General features: G+C 42.7%; 1 protein-coding gene across 1 annotated transcript in view; it reads left to right on the top strand.

Annotated features, from left to right (window-relative positions):
• Nucleotides 1-21,267, top strand: part of PAPPA (pappalysin 1) — a 3,990,201-nt gene that overhangs the window by 2,370,653 nt on the left and 1,598,281 nt on the right. The window contains exon 9 of the mRNA XM_044058178.1: nucleotides 5,829-5,920. Within this exon, the coding sequence (XP_043914113.1) occupies nucleotides 5,829-5,920 (92 nt within the window). The remainder of the gene's footprint in view (nucleotides 1-5,828; nucleotides 5,921-21,267) is intronic.

The raw sequence follows: 21,267 nt of genomic DNA, 5'->3' as shown, positions 1-21,267 counted from the left end.
TAAATAAATAAATAAATGCAAACTAGATGTTTTTTCTTGAGCCATGAGTCATTTCACTAGGATTGTTCCACAGAGCATTCTGGACTCTGGTTCAGCTCCATTCGCCCTTTATGAGGTTTGGCAACCATCCCCAAGTGTAATGAATACTGAGTGATCCCTTCAAGAATATAGTACTGTTGTGTATATGATCTACCATAACTGTAGATGTTGGAATAGATCGCTGTTACAGCACAAGTACCCTCTCTCCATCCTTCTAAAAGGTCTCTCCTTTGACTGGGGTAGGCCATCCTGCCCTCTATGTTATCCATTTACTCCATTGCCTCCTTTTTTTCTTCTACGAAGGACTTGACTGAGAGCTGTAGGCTTCAGCTTTCCATTTCAAGGGCAAAAATGGTCTAGGTTTTCATGTATTTGTATGTCGCTGTTATAGTGGCACGTCTGCTCATGCCAAGGACGGACTTTCAGAATGTAAGAGGTGAGCCTGAGATTTGTAATCTGGAAGGATATATGGATATCCAGGTGGATTTGCTCCCCATCAATAATGAATACTGCAACAATGAGTTATTCAAACCTCTGCAGTTATGGTAAGTATACACTACTGTGCTTTCTGTTATAAGGGTGACATTAATGCTGGATGTAATGGGATCCTATCTCGCCTACATTCATAACTGATGGGCTCGGAGCCGATCCATCGGCTCCGACTTGGCCAACTAGTTCACTAGAACGAAGTCTCTTATTGGCTGGGCTACTCCCTATCCCAGGATGCACTACACCTGCTTCCCCAGATCTCGTTTGCTGCTTTACAAGCTGGACGTGGTCTCAACTTGGCTGGAGCTAAGTGGTTTCTTTTACCTTTTACTGGTCTTTGACCTTGGGGTTTTTCCTCTGAATATTGATAAAAACAGCTGTTTTAACAGCTACTCTCTGTCAATTGTGTGTTTGATAACTTTCTTGTGTGTGAAGTGATTTACTGGTACTTTATTTCGCTGTCGGGCAAGGCCCGTTTAAGTTAGAGGGCCTTTGCCCTACTTTTGAGAGTTTGTGTTATTATTTTTTCTTCGGGCAAAGCCTGTTTAAATTAGAGGGCTTTTGCCCGTTGTTTTTGTGGTGTTGTGTGTGTTTACTGTGTTCTCTTGTGAGGTAAATCTCCTTCTCAAGAGCTCGTGCCTTGTTTCTCGCACTCTACACGGAAGAAATTGTGCAAGAGGAAGCACGTGGACTCCCAAGATGAGTCTGTTACATCGGATACTGACCTCGATGACGCGGAAGGGTCCCCCAAATCATCTTCGGATGATATCTCTTTCTCAGATATCCTGGAGATTCTGAGACAGAGAGGAGATTGGCAGGCCAAAACCCCTTCAGCTGAGGAGTCAGTCTTCCTCAAGGCCTTCGGGGCCCAGCTCTCCGCCTCCTGGGTGTCTCCGCCCTTCGATGAACTCCTTGATTTGGTTTCTCAAAGGGCGTGGGAACATCCTGATTCTGTGGAACCGGTGCCTGCGAGACCTAATAAGTTTCTTTCAGCCCCCCCCCCCCCCGAAGGAATTTCTGACGAAGGGTGTTCCCGTAGATGCTATGGTGGTGGCTTCTGCCACACAGCAGGCCAGCAGGACATGGCAGAGGCTTCAACGTCCATCCACCCTCCTAATAAGGATTCCAGGAGCATGGATAGGTACGGGAAGCGTACCCTGTCTTCAGCGGCCTTTACCTTACGGTCGCTGAACTATTTATGTTATTTTACCAGGCTCCAAAGGGACCTCCTTAAAGAGCTAAGTGACTCCCTCACTGCTATTCTACCTGAGGCGCTAGCCCCTACTGTTGGCGCCCAGATGACTACCTTGTTCTCCATCGTAAACTCGTCCATGAGGCTCATTTCGTATGCGGCCGAAGGGGCGAGTAGAGCGCGAACAGGCGTTGCCCTCAGGAGACACGCCTGGTTACGCTTGTGTTCATTTATGGAGGCCTTCAAGTCTTCCTTCACGCCCCTTTGATGGGTCATCTTTGTTTGGACCCAAGGTGAAGGACACACTAACTCGGTGCGAGCAGGAGGGCAAGACCTTGACTGCCGTTGGGGCCCGCTTTTCCGCTCCTTCTAGGCCTTACCCCAAGGTCCAGAGAGGAGGGAAAATGTGGTTCAGAAAATCTCAGAGGTCTTTCCCTACTCCACCCAGTGATTCCCCCTCCAGAGGCAGGGGGGGGAATTCAGGAAGACGCCGCCCCAGAGGCGGCAGAGGCCCCCGTAATTCTGGAGACCGCGATTCTTTTCGTGGTTCTTCCTACTACCAGCGTCCCTGAGTTGTTGCCCGACTGTGCAGCTCCGGAGCCAGTCGGGGGTCGGTTTGCGGAGCACCCACAAGCTTGGGAATCTATAACAAGCGATCAGTGGGTGCTTCGGATTATTACCTGAGGCTATCTCATTCCCTTCAACAAGCCCCCCCTTTCCTTAAGGGAAATCCCGGACGTGCCACCCAGTCAGCGGGATCGGGCAGCAATAGAGGTTTCAAAGCTGCTAGAAAAAGGAGCCATCCAGCCTGTCCCCACCGACCAGATCGGATCAGGAACTTACTCAAGATTATTTTGGTGCCAAAAAGACAGGGGACTTCAGGCCCATTTTGGACCTCAGTTCATTGAATCGTTTTGTGGAAAAGTCCAAATTCCGAATGGTCACCCTTCAATCCATTCTTCCATTGCTGGAGAAGGATGCATGGATGTGCTCCATAGATCTCCAGGACGCTTACTATCACATTCTGATAGCTCAAGAGTCCAGGAGACACTTACGCTTCTGCCTCGGAGTCAGTCATTTCCAATTCCGAGCACTGCCCTTTGGTCTCACCACAGCCCCCAGGGTGTTCACCAAGTGTCTGGCAGTGGTGACTGCTCACCTGAGGAGTCTAGGATTCCAAGTGTTTCCATATCTGGACGACTGGCTCCTTACTGCCACCTCCGAGCATCTACTATTTCAGGCGCTCAACGCCACGTTCACCTTGGGCCGTTTCTTGGGGATTACGTTCAATTGGCAAAAATCTGTACTACAGCCATCTCAGCGTATTACTTTTATAGGCGCAAACTTAGATACAAAAAGGATGCGCGCCTTCTTACCGGCAGCAAGAATTCAGGTTCTGCAAAACCAAGTCAAATCCTGTCTCCCCCTATCAAGAGCTCCGGCCCATCTGATTCTACAACTGTTGGGCTCGATGGCGTCAACTATACTCTTAGTCCCCTTAGCCAGACTTCACATGCGAATTTTGCAATGGCTCCTATCGGTTCAATGGTCCTATCAGGAACTCCCCTTGAACCATTTAGTCATGATCACAGAGAGTTGCCGTCGGGATCTGCGTTGGCTCCTCCAATCCAATCTCGACCGGGGGCGACCCTTTATTCCTCAACCCCCTGTTGCCACTGTGACCACGGACGCCTCCCAGGTAGGGTGGGGGGGTCATTACCTGGACAGGTCGGTCCAAGGCACATGGCAAATCCAGGAAACGCATTTGCATATCAATATCCTGGAGATGAGAGCGTTTTTTTTGGTACTTCAAGCTCTCCATCACGCTCTCCCACAAGGTCCGATTGCTATCCTATCCGACAACATGTCGGTGGTTTGGTATATAAACAAGCAAGCTGGAACCAGGTCTTACCCACTGTGCAGAGAAGCCATGAGACTTTGGCACTGGGCGGTAGCTACCAACCGCTTTCTAATGGCAACGCACATACCGGGGAAATCCAATGTGATTGCGGACAGATTAAGCAGGACCATTCTGTTACCCCACGAGTGGTCCCTCAACCAGACAGTGGCTGCGAAAATCTTCGCCAAATGGGGCCTCCCTTGCTGCGACCTGTTTGCCAGCCCCCACAATGCGAAGTGCAGAGAGTTCTTCACGCTGATCCTCCCAGGGACAGATTCCCAGGACGCTCTGACCCACATTTGGCCCCCCGGTCTTCTTTATGCCTTCCTCCGGTTCCCCTCCTACCGAGGGTGATACAGAAGGCCATTTACCTGGAGAGCGAGATGATTTTGATTGCCCCGCACTGGCCTCGTCAAGTTTGGTTTCCTTTCCTACAGAGGCATGCGATAGAAGGTCCATGGTTTTTGGACCCAGTGCCGGACCTGTTGACTCATCAGTCAGGACGACCTCACCCGTCTCTCAGGTCATTGAAGTTGGCGGCATGGTTACTCCACTTCCATCCTTAGTCCGAGACAATTCCCTTTCTCCGGAGGTGATCCACATATTGTCTTCTTCTCATAAACCTTCCACTGTCAAACTTTATTCCAGCAAGTGGAAAAGGTTCACCTTCTGGGCTCAGCAACGAGGTATAGACCCCCTTACTGCCCCAGTATCGGAGGTTCTGAATTTCTTGGCCTCTCTTTTTCAGTTGGGCTCTTCAGTTTCCACGATTAAGGTTCAGCTAGCGGCTATCTCTAATTTGCATGCTTCTTTTGAACCTTCATTGATGTCTCACAAACTTTGTAAGGCTTTCCTTAAAGGAGCATGGCTCCTTAGGCCTCCAATATCTCACCCTGTCCCCCCTTGGGACCTAAATATGGTTCTTGCTGCCTTAACTGCCCGCCCTTTCGAACCAGCTGCTACCTGCGATTTGAAATTTCTGTCCTGGAAAACGGCCTTTTTAGTGGCCATAACTTCGGCCAGGCGGGTTTCAGAACTTCAAGCTCTTTGTTCTGATCCTCCCTATTTGATTTTTCACAAACATAGAGTGTCCTTGAAATTAAATCCCTCCTTTTTACCAAAGGTAGCTTCTTCTTTCTGTATTCAACAAACTATAGAGCTCCCTGTATTTTTCCAGAGTTCTCTAATAACGCAGAATATATCTTTCATCAATTGACGTCCATAGACAACTGCTTTTATTTGAATAGAACCGCTCAGACGCGGAAATCAAATCAACTGTTTGTTTCCTTTGCAATAAACAAATTGGGTCAACCAGTAGCTAAAACTTCCATAGCTAAATGGATTAAAGATTGTATCTCTTTCATTTATTCACAGGCTAACAAAGAGCTTCCCTTTCCAGTCAAGGCTCATTCTACCAGGGCAATAGCTACTTCTGTAGCTTTTCACTCCAAATTATCAATAGATGATATTTGTGCTGCGGCTATCTGGACTTCTCCGCACACTTTCATTTCTCATTACAAATTGGATGTGGTGTCTCGAGGCAGGGCTTCCTTTGGTTCCACAGTTCTCAGGAGTGTTTTCCAATGAGCCACCCGGGGTTTATGTGCTAGGGACGCTGTCCCATCAGTTATGAATGTAGGCGAGATAGGATCCCATTACATCTTTTAGTTATGTACTTACCATAACTTCGGATGTATGGGATCCATCTCGCCTACATTCATACGTACCCACCCTCCTTCCCCCTTCCATTGGGATTTAGAGGAGATGTAGTTCCATTTGGAGATCTTCTCTTGAAGAACTTTAGTTGGTTGTAGTGACTACTATTTTTTCTGTGTTTGCATGTATGTATGAAAGCGAACAAACAAGATCTGGGGAAGCAGGTGTAGTGCATCCTGGGATAGGAAGTAGCCCAGCCAATAAGAGACTTTGTTCTAGTGAACTAGTTGGCCGAGTCGGAGCAGATGGATCGGCTCCGAGCCCATCAGTTATGAATGTAGGCGAGATGGATCCCATACATCCGAAGTTATGGTAAGTACATAACTAAAAGATTTCTTGTCTTGGAGGAAAAATGTAGATCTTAAATCTTTAATTTAGTAGGGTTCCTAATTACTGAGCACTATGCAATTTAATATTACAAACAAAGAGCTATAACCTATCATATAGTATTTATAACTGTGATATTAAAATTCATATGTGTTGGTTTGACAGAGAACTTGGAGAAGAATGTGATGACCAGAACAAGATGAATGGAGATGGCTGCACTTTCCTTTGTAAGCTGGAGCTTTCCTTTCATTGTGTTGGTGAGTTTAAAACTCTCAGTAAGGAAACTGTATAAAATGTGCTAAGGGCAAAATCTGAATTAAGCAGCAATGATTTATCTGTATATACTAGTAAATGGACTGCATAGATCCATACTTCTTACCACTTTTATCTTTCTGTAATTCACTACAGGAGCAGTATTGTGTAATCAGAGTGTTCAAATGTGTCACATAACTATTGTCAATTCTACAACAATTGGTAGTTAGTAGTTTGTGTGTGTGTGTGTGTGTGTGTGTGTGTGTGTGTGTGTGTCTGTCTGTCTGTCTATGTGTATATATGCTTTTGCTCTTTTTTCATTTCTCCAAGTCTTTTGTGTTTCTAATACCATGATGGGAATGGACCCCATTCCTAAGTCAAAGTACGATTAAAGTTCATGAAATTAGTATTGTCTCACTTTGATGTTAACCAAAAGTGCTCTTCGCAGCACCCGCAATGTGCCCAGTAATGACTCCTTCTGTAATTCGTACGGTGTTGCATGAATTGGTAACATATCTAAATACGATTGTAAATTATTTTTTATAAGACCAGTTGCTCCTACTACTATTGGAACTGTCTGGGTATCTTTCTTCCACATGGCTCTCGTTTCTGCCTGCAGATTGAGGTATTTTATGACTTTCTGTCTCTCTGTACGCAAGACACTGTAGTCACTAGGTGTGGCGATTTCAATTATCAATGCTACTTTTGTCTTCTTTTCTTGGACCACTATATCTGGTTTTCTAGCATCTATCTTTTGGACTGTTGGTATTGGGTGATCCCATGTGATATAGACTTCATCATTTTCTATGATTCTCTTTGGCTCATGTTTCCAGTGTGTTTCAGCCACTTCGATACCATAATGTTTGCACAATCTCCAGTGTAACAATCTCGCCACATTATTATGTCTTTCAGTATACAGTCCCTCTGCCATTAGAGAGTCACAACCAGCAATAAGGTGTATGACTGTTTCCATTTCGGTTCCACAAAACCTACATTTGTCTGTTTCTCCCATATGTTCAATGGACTTAGTAAACCACCGTGTACGCAGCCCACTATCTTGGGCTGCCAATATTAACCTTTAATTTCTTGATGTAAATTCACCTCTCCTTAACCATTCCTGTGTTCGTTCTTGATCAACATGAGGCTCTTCCAGAAGTTTTCTATACTTGCAATTATATTTATATTTTTCCCACATTTCTTGCCTTATCTCCTGGTCCTTCACCTTATATTTTTTCTTTTTTTTTTTTTTAGCACATTCAGCTGCTGCCTGTTTTTTGACCACTTCTGGTTTGATTTCCATTCCTGCTTGACGTCGGTATGCCTCTGCTAAATTAAGCAGAGATATCATCTTAGATTTATTCTCGTCATGTTTCAGGGCTTTCACCACATTTGGATCTTGTGAGGTCAGTAGATATGTGTGGAGTCCCACAATTGCAGATCTATACATGTAATCAATTTCAAGGAGGCCCATCCCTCCTTCAGAACGGGGAATATATAATCTTGGTATACACTAATTTTTATAAATCATTTGGTGAGCATGAAGCATCCTTCTTGTTTTAATATCCAGTCTATCCAACACTTTTTGGGGCCAGTCAATCACTCCAAAACTGTAAGTTAGGACAGGAAGAGCAAACTGATGTATAGCTTGGATCTTATTCCAAGGTGTTAATGATGTTTTCTGGATTAATTTTAGTCTTCTAAAGTACTCCTTATTAAGCTTTATTCACATTTGTTCATGTTTTATTGCTGATCCTTCATCCCGTCTTGCTCAAGTTCTTTTATATCACATTCTTGTCCCACACTGATGTTTTCCTGGTGCTGCAATTTTCCTTTTTTAAAGGTTGCTTTTGCACATATATCTGTCGATATATATATAGAGACATATATACTCTGCATCAAATAAAATGTTAATGTGCAAATGAGTAAATAAGAAAAAACAGTCTCCCTCAGAAAATATTATGGTATCTAGACAAAAACCCAACAATAAAGCATGGGATTCACTTTTCTCTAAGACTGTGGGAAAAATCTGGAACCTACTTCCTGGTGAACTCGCATCTCTTTCTTCAACTCCACTATTCAAAAAGAAACTCAAAATATACCTTACAACCCACTGGCTATGTCCTTGTACCAACCCAGACTAAGAATCCTCTTCCTGTTATCCTAGGTTCTCGCACTAAATACTGCTCACTTCATTGCTTCTTTTAAGACCATCACCTTCCTGCCCCTCTGTTAATCTGATCAGTTAGCTAACTTGAGACCGTATAAAATCCATTTTTCTCAGATGCTATTATAGTTTAGGATGATCGTACCCAGCAAGGACTTTATGAATGTGTCACTGCCTTATAAATGAGTCACTGCCTTTTAAATAATGTGTCCCTGCCTTGTAAATAATTATCTGTTCTTCTGTGATGTATATCCAAATTTGATTTTGGAATGTCTCGCACCCATCTAAATAATTTTTTTTCTTCTATTATTGTTTGGTCTAAAAAAAAATGTTATCTCTCATGATTACTATGTTACCATGTAAACAGCTGTTTTGTCTGATAAGTGAACTGTATCTGTAGTTGCAACTATCTGCTTTTTTTTTTATGTGGAGCTTTTCTCCCCGGGCCTCTACTGAAAATGGACATATATCCAGTTAGACTAGCCCAGTCAGCAAATGTAAAATAAAAATAAATAAAAAATAAAAAATGATAGAGATGGTATTTGGTTACATTATCTATGGTGTTTCCTCCTTGAAAGACAGGGATATGCAGCAGGGCATCGAAGATTCAAAATGAAAACTGAGTGTGTAAAAGATTTTCAGACTTTTGACATCTGTAGCATGTCTTCCTTGTAGTATCTTTTATGTAAACTTTAAAAGAAATGCATCAACCCTCCCAGTAGTAGCTGCACATTGTTTCATTACCCAGAACACAAATTTGAAACTTTCTTGTAAATGGAATATCTTACCCATAAATGTCACCAGATAATCATTTGACTGATGGGTCTACTACAAGTGCCTGAGTCCCAGGCACCAAAGACCACTGTATGGTGGCCAAGGTCTCTGGCATCTTGTAGCTAACATGGCCTGCTGCTTGCACTTGATCCTGAATACGTTTTGATCAGGTTGGGTAGCTGTACAGAGAGAGTGGAGCTTCCGCATCTCACCAAAGCACAGTAGCCCAGTTTGAGCAAATTACGTGTATAAGCCACAGAGAGGAAGAAGGAGGAGTTGGGAGTGTAGTTTAGAGCTTCAGAATAAGAACAAGGCTGGGATTTAGGTTTTGGTGGCAGGGCAGTTTTCAGGTTAGGAAGCAGGAGGGAAGTTTAAGGTCAGGGACTTTTTGGGGACTTTAGGTTTAGGGAGCACTAAGGGGGGGTTTGGTTTAAGGAGGTGGGAGGGGAATTTTAGGGTTAGGGATTGTGAGTGGAGTTTTAGCTTTAGGGAATGAAGGTAGAGATTTAGGTTTAGGGACTAAGCAGGGACATGAGACTTAGGGAGGGAGTAGGAGTGGAGTTTTAGCCTTAGGTAGTGGAGGTTAAGATTTAGATTTAGGGACTGATCAGGTACATTAGACTTAGGGAGGGAGGAGTGGAGTTTCAGATTTAATGGAGTGTTCAACAACTTTAGGGTTAGGAAGGGGGGGGTTACAGTTAGGTTTAGGAATCAGGTGGTTGTTTAAGGTTTTGAGTTAGGGCTCTGGTAGGGCTATGCAGTTCAGACAGGGGGGGTGGTAAGAGGGTTAGGTAAATAGGTAAGAGCAGGCTAGTGGGAGTTATAGCATCTGCCATTTAGGGCAAGAGGCAGTGAGCAAGTTCTCACCACTTGAAGTAGACCCAAAATAGTTATGCATTATTGTTGTAGAACTCTGTAACAATGAACAAAAACTATTCTGGAATACTTTGAATCCACGGTATGACTTTTCCCATAAGTGTGGGAAGGTTATCTTGAGTGAAATTTTCAAATTCTTTGAAAGCTTTGAAATGGAATATTGATTTCTCCAAAGGAATAATAGGACTAAGTTTATTATTATTATTATTATTATTATTATTATTATTATTATTTTAGGACATAACTAAAAGCCTGTCAGTAGTGTTCAGTGTCTTGTTCAAAGTATACAGCAGTGGACTTAACTGCAGAACTTATACATAATGTTTTTTGTTGGTTATATGTTGTTTTTGCATGGTCCTGTGACATAATGACTTTTCATTTGTTTTAGTTGAATGCAAGCATTTATCAAACCATATTTAATGCTCCATAAATTGTGGTAGTGACTTCCTTTTGATGCAGGCAATTTGAAAATGGCCAAGGACAGTTATCAGAAGCTGAAGGATACATTGCATTTACAAACACAAGACAGTGGATGCTTGATACATCTCAGCTCGAAAACACTTCAAATGACTGCTTAGACAGTAGAATTTTTGCACCTTTCAGGCATATTTTTGTCTGAGGATTTGCAGCAGTTACTGAAAGATGCTAAAAAATCTGCAGCTAGGAAATCATTTATGTATAAGTGGAAAAAAATCTAGTTGGTGCCATTGCAAGAACCAGGACTCTATACGGACCTGGTTGCCTTTAGTTGGTGGTTATTTATATGAGTTATTGTCCACTGAACTTTCTTATTCTAATATGAATAAAGATCCGTCGGTCAACCATTTCTGCTTGCCTGCTCTTAGATCCCCTCCTTCTTCCTTTCAAATTAAGCATGGTTGTTGTATATTCACTCACTTAGAACACAGGTGATGTTTTCATGGGATGTTAGCTTTGTGCTTCAAAAGCTAACTGTTTTCCTTTTGAACCAGTTCATCAGGCTGACTTGAGGTTCTTAAGATTGAAAGCTGTATTACTCATTTCTCTGACTTCTCCAAGGAGGGTTTCTGAATTACAAGCTTTTGTGATGAGTCCACCTGCCTCGTTTTTTTTCACAAGGATAGGATTTCTTTAAGAAGAAATCCTTTTTTATGCCTTAACATTCCATCTGTGTTCATTTTCATTCTTTCTCAACTCCATGCCCACCTGCTCCCTCCTTTTGTGCTTCTGGAGAGATCTAAGTGTTGTGTAGGAACCTCTATTCATGGTTTGAGCTCCAGCTCCCCTTTTTTCTGTTCTGCCACTACTTTTCTCTGTTATTGGTTGTCCTTTTACATCTAGTTGCAGCAAACTCAGTCTGAGGTACGTTAGGTTGGTGGGGCATTATGGGTAGAAGGAGGAGCTTGAGAGTTCTAGGATCTGATGATCTGGAAGCAGTGGCTGAGTCAGATCTGAGTCTCAGATCTGAACCCATCTGTTGAGGAAGAATGAAAATGGACAACACAGATGGAACGTTATGGTAAATATATAACTTTTTAATTTAGAGACCAGTTCTGGATTTATCCAGTTTGAACACATAATTTAAAAGCTTCAGAATTCAAGATACTAATGCTCCAAACTCTTTTCCCTCTGTTCATTTCCCAAGCTCTGATGGGTATCCTGGACTTGAAGGAGGCGTACCTGCATATTCATCCAGACTGTGGAAAGTTCTTTGAGATTCTGTGTTTTGGAGTATTACTTTCAATTTACCGCCTTGCCTTTTGGGGTTTCCTCTGCACTATGAGTTTTCATAAAGTGTCTAACCCCTGTCATAGCATTCTGGAGGCTCCACAGGTATCTTCATCTGTCTCTGTTTGGCCAACTTCCTCATTGACCAACTTCCTCATTCAGGCCAGTTTAGTTCAAAGGATTCTTCAATATTTAAGGTTCACTATCAACATCTTTCCCAACCTGGGTTTTATTCTAAACTTCAACAAATCTAATTTCACCCCAGTATGTCTCTGATGTTTTATATGAATTCATCCAGCATGTTCCCTTTTGTCCGCTGGAAAAAAAAAATTCTTGACAGATTACTTTCTAGCTCTCATAAATCTATACATGACTTGTGCAAGTGAGATTCTGAGAGACCTGATGTTAATTCCCATCCATAATACATTTTTACCACACTCCACATGAGGAAAACTTAGTAGTACCAGGAAATCAATTTAGGCACAACACTGCAATGTTCCCTTTCCATCCCAATTACTCTCTTGCCTTTTGTGAAGGAAAAGCTGCTCTGATGTTCTGATCCTTACCATACAGGATTTCAGATTTGTGCTGGATCTGACTTTGGACACCTTCAAGCTTTGGATTAGGTGCTCAGGCTCCTCCCCATACCCATAATTCCTCCATATTGACCCAGCTACCTCAGATTGAGTTTGCCGCCACAAGTGTAGGACACATCTGTTGATACTCAGGTCCATATTAGATAAGTGAACATTTTTTGAATAACTTATTTGATATAGTTCTTCATAGTTTTCTTCTTCTTCTTTTTCTTCTTCTTCTTCTTATTATTATTACTATTCTTATTGATTGATCCTTCACTAAGCTTTTCCCTTTTCCTTCACCTTAGGCATCTGACGTTTCTTTGCCAATTTTTTATAATTTCCTTTTATACTTATACAAAAAAAAGTAGAGTTCCTATACCTCTTTTGTCTGTTATTCTCTTGTAGGATGTCAAAGTAACTGTTAAGTTTTAAGAAGTGCATGGTCTGCTCCCATAAATTTCCAAATTCTGATGCATATGATAAATGCATCTATTGTCTGAGCTTCTCACATTTAGATACCTCTTGTTCCATATGTGAAACCTTTGGCCAGGAGGCAATTGTGGAACACCAAAATAAACTTATTTTTAAAGGGCTTCTTACAGCCCCTGTGGGAGAAAGTGAACCTTCACCTTCAGCAAATTAATCTCCTACTTCTTCTTCCTCAAAGAAACCAGCTGAAAAATCCAAGGAGAAATCTAAAGAAAAAGAAAATGTTAAGGAAAGAGGAAAAGAAAAATCCAAGATCTAGAGAAAGAGGTATGCTGACCTTACTACTTCTTATTCTTTAGCTCCAGTTTCCAAAATTGCAAAACTTTCAGATCCAGTGTTTTTCTCGGATCCATTTCTGATCAGTTCCAACATATCACCAAGAATCTCACCAGAGCCAATTTCCCCTAGGCTCTGTATTGCAAGAGAAACTGCATCATTATTCTAGGCTCCCCTCTGCTACCTCGTCTCTTCTCTCAGCCAGATATACCAGGAGCCTTACCAAAGCAGATGTGGACAAGATGAGATTTTTTCAGATGCACATCCAGCTGTGGGTCTTACCAGCTCCCACTACTGCCAGATATGGGAGAATGGCTGCTATCTTTCATTCAGTTGCTGATCTTTCTCTGATCTACCCTTTTGGACCAAAGCATTTAGATCCAACTTCCACCTGCGGCAGATCTGTATCAGAGCCTAGGATTTGTTCCTTCTTGACACTGATGAGTCCTTTGATTTAGTCAAGTCTGATAGTTTCTGAATCATCTGAACCTCAGAGCTAAATAGTCGATGCCAACTCCAACAGGGTAGATTAGGAACTGAGGTCTTCATAACTGTTCCTCGCTGTTGGAGCCTCGGCACTAGACAATTTGGCTCCAACGTCAGCCTTGGATCTGAGCAGTATGGTGTCCAGGGTTGAGCCTGCTTTGGGGGTTTCAGTTCCTAAGGCTAGGTTCCCTGGGTCCGTATTGTGCTTGGCTTTTGATGCTTTCAAGACTAGTGGCCTCTGCATATATCTAGCAGTATTCTGTCATTTAGCGTGTTTTAAAACTGTGCCGTTTTTGTGTTCCGTGTATATATATGACTCGCATCTACTGTTTGTGGTTCTAACTTGCAGTTACATTCTGACTTACATTATTACACAGATTAAGTTGAATGTATATATTTGAAAATTGTATAAAAAAACTAGATTAAGCTAGATACCATTTATGTTGGGATATATATGTGGCATACATTAGACTTTTTAACCCAATGCTTTGTTTTGAGTTTTTAACAGGGAATGGACAGTGCACATTACAACTTATGGGACTAAGAACACTATCCCCTACATTGTTTACAGGCAGGCTTTCTAGGGTATGTGATGAACTCCCTCATATATGCAAGTTGTGATGCATGATACAATACTAATTACAACTTAACCTACAGTAGCAACTATGGCTTTTTGAATTGCTATATAGGACTTTGCAACTCTGTTTTTGCTTTTTATCAAAGCTATATGTATGTGTCCTGGCTTTTATATGATAGGATATAAGTGTTGTTGTTGGGAGCATGCATCTTTGGTAAATCAGTAATCCTCGGACGTTGCTTTTCCCTCATTTAATAATTATTTGGGAACTGTGTGTTAATTGGTTTGGTCTTCTCTGCATCATCCCTTTTTCTATAGACAGAGGGTTATATTACTTGGATAGTTGCATACACACAAGGGACCTATCTAACTCTCTCTGACCTAACTATCTTTTCATTTCTAATCTGACTTCATCTACCATGCTCACTTTTCCTATTATAATCCTTCCCCCTGGATCTATCCTAATCCTCATTCTACTTCCTTTGTACCACACCTCCTCTTATACCAACTTCCACCTACACCCTATACCTCCTCCTCCACACCCCCATCTCACAAATCACTTCCACGATATCTCTGCCTCTTTATCTCCCTCTGACCTCATCCTTCTCTTAAAAGTAAAACTCTTCCGTATCCCTACTAAATTCTACAAATCCAAACCCACCCCCTACCATCCATTCCTAACCAAACACAATCCTCACAAACTTATTCCCCTTCTCTCTTACCTCTGCTTAGCAGGTGACATTTATCCCAACCCAGGACCAAACATTTCTCTAACAAACAACCCTAGCTCCAACAACAAATCCACCAGTAAATACCTTAAATTCCTCACCATCAATGCCCAAAGCGTAGCAAATAAGCTTACCCTCTTTCATTTCTGGCTCAATCATAATATACCTGACGTTGCAGCTATCTCTGAAACCTGGCTAAAACCACACATAACCGACTCCGAATTCCTTCCCCCCCGGCTATCAATCTCTCCGATCCGACCGCCTAAGTAAAAGAGGTGGTGGTGTAGCTATAATCTACTCCAATCATTTGTCCATCACTCCCTACCCTAACCCAATCCCTTCCTTTAATAATGCTGAACTTGTAACTGGCCTTCTAAAATTAAACGACCATAAAAATATCTGCATCATCTCCCTCTATATTCCTCCTGGTAACAATACCAATACCCTGGAAGACATCCTGTCCTGGACCTCCTCTAATATTAAACTTGAAACCTATATTATGGATGATGTAAAGATTGACTGGCAAAAAATCATCGACCCTAATCCTACCATTTCAATCAATCTCTTCAGTTTCACTCAACTCACTAACTCCATTACTAGGCCCAACAAAACCAACACCCCCCCCCCCCCCGGCTCCATCCTAGACTGGATCCTGGTATCTCACCCTAACAAAATAACAAAATCTGGTGTCACTCCTGACACATTAGGAGACCACCTCCCTGCCTTCACCCATAGCGCTACACCCTCTTTCTCACATTCCCACCAATTCTTACATACTCACAACCTCGCTAACTTGAACCCTTCTACCTTTTCTGACACTCTTAAGTTCACTAACTGGAACCCACTAAAAACCCTACCTTTAGACGATGCCATTGACTATTTCCACTCTACATTCTTAACTGTCCTAAACTCCCTAGCTCCTATAAGAACAAAAAGAGTTAAAGCTAAAACCGCCCAATGGCTTACCAAAGAAACCAAAAAAATTATGCTACAAAGAGACAAAACCTGGAAAAGCTATCTCCAACATAAACAGCCTGTATTGTTACTTAAATACAAACAGCTGTGAAACCAAGCTAAAAAGCAAGTCATTAAAGATAAAAAATCCTACTACATCAAACTCCAAATAAATCATGCAAAAAAACCCCAAACAATTCTGGAGCTCTATTAATTCTCTCCTCAAGCCTGGTACAAAAAAACAACCCATGTCCTGATACTAGTAAATCTGAACAAGAAATCACCAAACTATTCAACACCTTCTTCACCTCTTCTATTGCTGATCTAATCAAGACCTTCCCCAACAGTAACCCTCCACCCCCCCTGCTCAAGCTTCCTCCTCCTCTTCTCCTACACCCCCTACTTTTGAACTTAAACCTGTATCCACCTACCTTATAAAAAAGCTTCTCTCCAAACTTAAACCTTGCACCAATGCCCCTGACAACATTTCTTCCTCCTTCTTTAAAATTGCCTCTGACGGTATTGCTCTCCCTATCAGCATCCTGATAAATAGATCACTACTTGAGTCCTATGTACCCATACTATGGCATTCTGCATTTATTCTACCACTTCACAAGGGTGGTAAAACTGTAATGTTTCCAATTTCCGCCCTATAGCCATCCTCTCACCAATCTCTAAACTTCTTGAAAAATGCATACACCTGCAGCTCATGCCATTCCTTACTGAACACCAGCTACTCTCTCCTACCCAATCTGCCCTGGACACAGTACCAACACAGCCCTTCTTATCCTTCTTACATTCTGACAATCTAGCTCGAGACTCTGGTAACATAGTTTCAGCTGTTCTACTAGACTTATAGGTTCATAGGTTCATACTAGGCTATCTGCCCTAGGGCATTTATAAGCCTAGCCAGAGTGTGTTTGGCATTCGCCACCCATTTTAAATTAATTTTGCTATGCCTTTTTTTGAGGTTAGTATACTGTGCCTCTGTCTAACAGTGACACAGAAGTGATAGCCGGGGTAAACCTACGATCTCCCATCCACTCATCAAGATTCCTCTTGAAGAGAGTCAATGTGGGACTCTGCCTAACCTGGACTGGGATTTTATTCCAGAGTGAAGGGAGCCTCTGGGTTATGAATCTGTCCCTCCAGCATGTCCTATTTATTTCAGTGCTGAGGTTCAAGTCTCTCAAGCGCGTAGCTCGATGGGATTTGGATTTTCTGAGGTGCAGCATGTCCATTAATTCCGGGTTGGACATGGCTTTATGTCAGGCACAGATCGCCTCTGAGCAGGCGGTATGCCACTGAGTAGAGCTGGAGTTTCTTTAACCGGGCAGCATATGGCATCTGTTTGAGCCCTTTGATCCTCTTGGTGAGGTACTTTTGGGGTCTTTCCAGTTGCTGCAGGTGTCTGGTAAGGTACATCCCAAAAGGGGCATTGTACTCAATTATGGGCCTAATGAGGGATGAGTAAAGAGGCACGATGACCTCCCCTGATCTAGATGTGAATCCCTTCATGATTAGGTGGGCTATATAAAATGTTTTTCTAACCACTTTGGCCATGTGATTGTCAAATGAGAGATTGCTATCAACTTGGGTCCCCAGGTCCCTAATGATTTCTTCTGTACTTAATGGATTACCACCTATGTGGTAATTTGTGGGCACTTTGTTTTTGCCAAAGGGGTGACTATACACTTTTTGGCGTTTAGCTTGAGGCCATGGCTCTGGCACCAGTTGTCTGTTTCTATGAGGCCCTTTTGGAGGATGTTTGTGTCGGCTGGAGAGTTGATTATGGCACCCAGTTTGCAGTCATCTGCGAACTTGGTCAGCCACAGTCCTTCCGTGTTGGCCTGTACCGAGAAATATATACCGAACAAGAGAGGTCCCAGGACTGAGCCTTGTGGGACGCCACTTGTAACTGGTTTGGAGTCTGACATGGCTCCAGCAATTCTAACCATGTGGGTTCTGTCCTTGAGACAGTTTGCAACCCATCTAGTGACATAGGGGTTTATATTTAAACTGGTGAGCTTATCTATAATGCCCGAGTGGGGTATTGTATTGAAGGATTTTGCGAGGTCCAGGTAGGCTGTGTGGACCACCTTCCCCTCGTCAATGGCCTTGTTGACTGTTTCAAAGAAATCAACCAGGTTTAAGAGGCAGGATCTGCCCTTAACAAAGCCAAACTGGGTAGAATCCAGTGTCTGTAGGTCCCCAATATCTTTATTTATGAAGTCCATGATGATCCTTTCCATAGCTTTGCAGACCAAGCTAGTCAGGCTTATGGGGCGATAGTTTCCAGGATCCGTTGAGGCACCACCTTTGTGGAGAGGGACCACTGTTGCTGTACGCCACTCTTTGGGTACATATCCTGTAGTAAGGCTAAGATTGAACAGTAGTTTTATGTTTGGGTTTAGCTCTTCTTGGAGTTCATGTAGGACACAGCCCAGGACACCATCTGGTCCCATTGATGCTGTGTTTTTTGCTTTGTAGAGGGTGGCTCTTACCTGAGCATCTGAGATGTCAGGGGGGCAGCACTCTGTTGGGATATATATTTGCCCTTTTGGTGGGGAGGGGGGGGAGAAGTTTGCACTGAACCTGTCAGCTAGGATGTTGGCAATGTCTGTGGGCTCGGTGTATTTTTTGTCATTTTGGACTAATTCTGAGCATATCTGGGAATTCCCACCCAGGTTCCTAACATAACTAAAGAAAGCCTTGTGATTATCCTTAGTGTCCTGTGCTCTCGAAGCTGGCCTTAGACGATTTTATGAGTGCCCCTAGTTTTTTGCTAATACTGATCAGAGATGCCTTCCCTTTTTGGGATTTTGCTCTATCATGTAGTAGCCTCCTCCTTCTATTGTATAGTTTGTTTATGGCTGGGGTCCACCAGACAGGACGTCTACCTTTGGAGGATTGGGTCTTGGTTTTATTTGGGATTGCATGATCCATGCATTCCTGAAGGTGTTCATAGAATGCGTTTATAAAGGATTCTGCGGTCTGGGCCGTATTTTCCACAGGCCCGGGGGCTTTGAAGGATTCCGCCTCAGTTTTGAGGCGTGTGAAATTATCTAAAGCTTTCGATACCATCTCCCACACCCATCTATTAAATCATCTATTGAATCTCTACATCTCCCAAAAAACTCTTTCCTGGTTCTCCAGCTATCTTTCTGACTGGTCCCAAGCTGTCAAATGGGGCCAGGCCTCCTCCATTTTCCTCCCCACCCCTACAGGAGTACTTCAAGGTTCCATACTAGGCCCTTTGCTGTTTAACATCTTTATTAACGATTTCTACAAAGCCATACCCAATACCAAAATTGTTCAATACGCAGACAATTCCACTTTGATCTGCTGCACCTCTAACCTATCTGATCTTCAGTCTCTAACTCAAACTGCCTTCTCAACTACTGAAAACTGGATGCACCAAAACCACCTCTCACTAAACGCTAACAAAACTAAGATTCTTCTGTTCACTCCCTCAAAATTCACTCCCATTGATAAAAACTCACTTCAAATTACCAGCCTTAACAATTCCATTATCGAAGTCGTTCCCTCTGCCAAACTCCTGGGGGTCACCATCGATGAACACTTAAAATTCAATACTCACATCCAACTTAACCCACATAAAACTCAGCCTGCTCTACAGAAACAACCACTTCCTCACTCCCTCCACCAGACAAACTTTGGCCACTACCTATCTCCTCCCCTCTCTTTTGTATGGCGTTCCTCTGCTTACCAATCTATCTTCCACACTCACCTTCAAACTGGAAGTGTGCTACAACAAAATCTCCAGATTCGCTAGCAAGGCAAAATCCTCCTCCCATCACTGCACCTCCCTACACTCTTTAAATTGGCTTGAACTTCCTAATCAACTTGACTTCCTCCAAATCGTCACAGCCCACAAATGATTATTCCAACCTGCTAGCTGCCCTGCATTATCTAATATCATACAACCATATACCCCCCCCCCCTTAGACCCCTTAGATCTACTCACCAAAACCTTTTAAGTGTCCAAAAACCCAAGCGCCCAGCTGGTCAGCTTCTACTCTCCTTTTCCCTAGCCAAAAAATGGAATGCCCTGCCCTCTACTCTGAGGACCTGTGACAATCCACACACCTTCAAAACACAACGTCATTCTTACCTTTCTTCACAGGAAATGTAACTGCACTCTTCAACTCATACCTCCCAAGCTCTGCTCCTCCTTCTCTCCTGGCTAACCTTCATACCTTCCTAATTTCTCTCATATACTTAGATTATAAATGTAACTAAACAGTAACATCCAGCTATCATGCTGTATGCCTGTCTTTCTCTTGAAAACTTTTTAATAGTTTTGCTGTCTTTACTGAATGATATCTGTTTTGACTGTAGTACTACCTGCTGATTGTTATACTACCTGTTGATTGTTGTACTACCTGTTGATTGTTATACTACCTGTTGATTGCAATGCAAATATTTTTCTTGTAATTCTCTATGTAATGTAGCTTTGTATTGTGGAGCTTTTCTCCCTGGGCCTCCACTGAAAATGGGCTCTCGAGCCCAGTGGACTTTCCCGGTCACCAAATTGGAATAAAAAAAAAAATAAATAAATAAATAAAATAAATAAATGAGTACTCTCTCAACCAAGAGAGAAGACTATCACCTGAAGCTCAGCACCATCCCTCCCCCAAATAATTTCCCAGTGTCCAGAATGTACTCCTTTTGTCCTATCAGGGCAGTCAGTAAAAAGAAACCTTGAGGTGGCTCCTCTAGAAGAGACCAACTCAGCTCCAGAGTCCTCCCTAGATCAAGAGGGGTCCACATGAAGCATGCAAAAGGAGGCACTATGATTCCCCTCAGGAGTCTGTCACCACTGATACTGACTTTGATGAAGGAGAGTCTTTTTATAGATCCCACATTGAAGACATTTTGTTTGGAGAAATCCTTGAACTGCTTAAACAGAAAGGGGGGTGGTCCTCCCAAAGGACTTCTATGAAGATTCAGTTTTTATTGAGGCTTTTGGTTCTGACCAGTCTATGTCTTGGATAGTTCTGGCCACTAATGAGATGGGGGAGACCTTATATCAGAGGACATGGAAGGAAATGGACATAGCTGAACCCATCCCTAAGAACCCAGATATGTTCCTGTTCGCTTCTAAAGATCAATCCCATTGGAGGAAGGACCTGGCTGTGGATTCCATGGTGGTGATGGCAGCCACCAAAAAGGAACTAACAGAAAAAAATTCCTCTGTACATCCACCAAACAGGGAGTCCAATGCACTGAACAGATTTGGAAAGAGAGTTTATGCCTCATGTATTTTCTCAGTGAGGGTGTTGAATTATTTGGCACATGTTACATATTTTCAGGGGGATCTGAGTAATGAGATCTCTAGATCTCTCCTAGGGACCTTGTCTGTGGATTAAAGAAAGTTTATTGGTGTGCAGTCCTTGTCTAATGTCTCCATACTCCTTATCTCCAGTGCCATGGAGGGTGCATCTAGAGTGGCTGGCACAGGCATATCCATCAGAAGACATGCTTAGATGTAGCTGTGTTTTTTAAGGAACATTTTAAGATGGCTTCTGTGAATCCCCCTTATGACAGATCAGCACTGTTTGTTCCCAAAGTGAAAGAGACCATTTCTAAAAGTGAAAAAGATGGTAAATCACATTCTCCTATCAGGACCAAGTGCTGTACTCCTCAAATGACCTACTGGAGGAATCAGAAAAGAAGTCAGGAGGATTTGGCTCTGCAAATCTCAAGGATACAGTGCTCC

The sequence above is a fragment of the Protopterus annectens genome, chromosome 16.part0 (assembly GCF_019279795.1).
Source record: "Protopterus annectens isolate FY-2018-M chromosome 16.part0, PAN1.0, whole genome shotgun sequence".
NCBI classification, from domain to species: Eukaryota; Metazoa; Chordata; order Ceratodontiformes; family Protopteridae; genus Protopterus; species Protopterus annectens.
Note: the sequence above shows the minus strand (reverse complement) of the source record. Positions and strands in the feature narration are given on the sequence as shown.